General features: G+C 65.9%; 2 protein-coding genes across 2 annotated transcripts in view; both read right to left on the reverse strand.

The window, feature by feature from the left end:
- Nucleotides 1-29: 29 nt before the first annotated feature.
- LOC112399132 (melanoma-associated antigen 8-like) lies at nt 30-539 on the reverse strand (the record flags this gene model as incomplete). Its single annotated transcript, XM_024744111.1, has 1 exon — nt 30-539. A coding segment is annotated over exon 1 (510 nt), but the record flags the coding sequence as incomplete, so codon positions are not given.
- Nucleotides 540-610: 71 nt separating this feature from the next.
- Nucleotides 611-991, reverse strand: part of LOC112399128 (testis-specific protein TEX28-like) — a 9950-nt gene continuing 9569 nt past the window's right edge. The window contains 1 exon segment of the mRNA XM_024744109.1: nt 611-616. Coding sequence (XP_024599877.1) covers nt 611-616 — 6 coding nt within the window.

The raw sequence follows: 991 nt of genomic DNA on the forward strand, positions 1-991 counted from the left end.
AACCCCAGGTTGCCTAGCACTCTCCACACCTCCTCCTCAGGAATCCGGTCACCGAACAGGGTGGACATGGTCAGGACCATCACCAGGAGGCCGGCCTCGGGCGTGCGCTGCCCGTCGCTCAGCACTGCATCCCAGGTGAGGCTCAGGGTGGGGACTAGGACGTAGGTGCGCTCGCGGGGATCCACCTCCTTCACGTCCACGCCAAACACCAGCTGCAGGCATTCACAAACGACGCGGAAGACCTCGGGGAAGTGGTCCCGATGCCCCGGGAGAAACGTACTCAGCATCTCCGCCTTGGAGGTCGGCTCCCCGGTACGAAACTTGACGAGCAGGAAGGCCACCAGGTCAGCCATCAGCACAGCAAGTAACTCAGGGGGCAAGGACTCGGCATAGGCGGAGACGGAGGGGGCTCCAGGGGAGGCGGAGGACGAGGGGGATGTGGCCTTCTCCCCCGCAGCCCCCAGCAGCGGCGCCTCCACCGGACCCTGGGCCGGGACTGGGGCCTGAAGGTCGGCCTCAGGCTGGCGGGGCTCACTCATCTCGACCAGGGTCCTGATCACTGGGGTCGAGCCGCCCAAGGGAGTGTGGGCACGGATGACAGGCGGGGAACTCATACCTGGGGAAGAGAGGGGGTGTGAGCGGCCTGAGCGGAGAAAGGCACCCTGGGCAGCTCTGACAAAGGCCACTTACAGGTCTCCTCTTAAGGACTGCCCTCGGGCCTCACAGGGGCACTCCTCAACGCCTCCGCAGCCTCTCTGAGACCCCGCCCCTTACTCCCCTCCGCAGCGTCTCTGAGACCCAGATGTGAGGAAGTGCTGCACGTGCTCATCCCGCCCCACGGCCTCCCAGGGCCAACACTGTTCTGGGGGCCAGGCTCCCCTCAGTCCTCCCTCAGGGGGCTCACCTTGACTCCACAGAGGACCTGGGATTCTCTCCCGTGCCCACCAGACACCCCGACCCTTATACCCCCTCCCTAGCCTCTGTGAGGCCC

Source organism: Neophocaena asiaeorientalis, unplaced genomic scaffold (genome assembly GCF_003031525.2).
Source record: "Neophocaena asiaeorientalis asiaeorientalis breed wild unplaced genomic scaffold, Neophocaena_asiaeorientalis_V1.1 scaffold1508, whole genome shotgun sequence".
In the NCBI taxonomy this organism is placed as follows: Eukaryota; Metazoa; Chordata; class Mammalia; order Artiodactyla; family Phocoenidae; genus Neophocaena; species Neophocaena asiaeorientalis.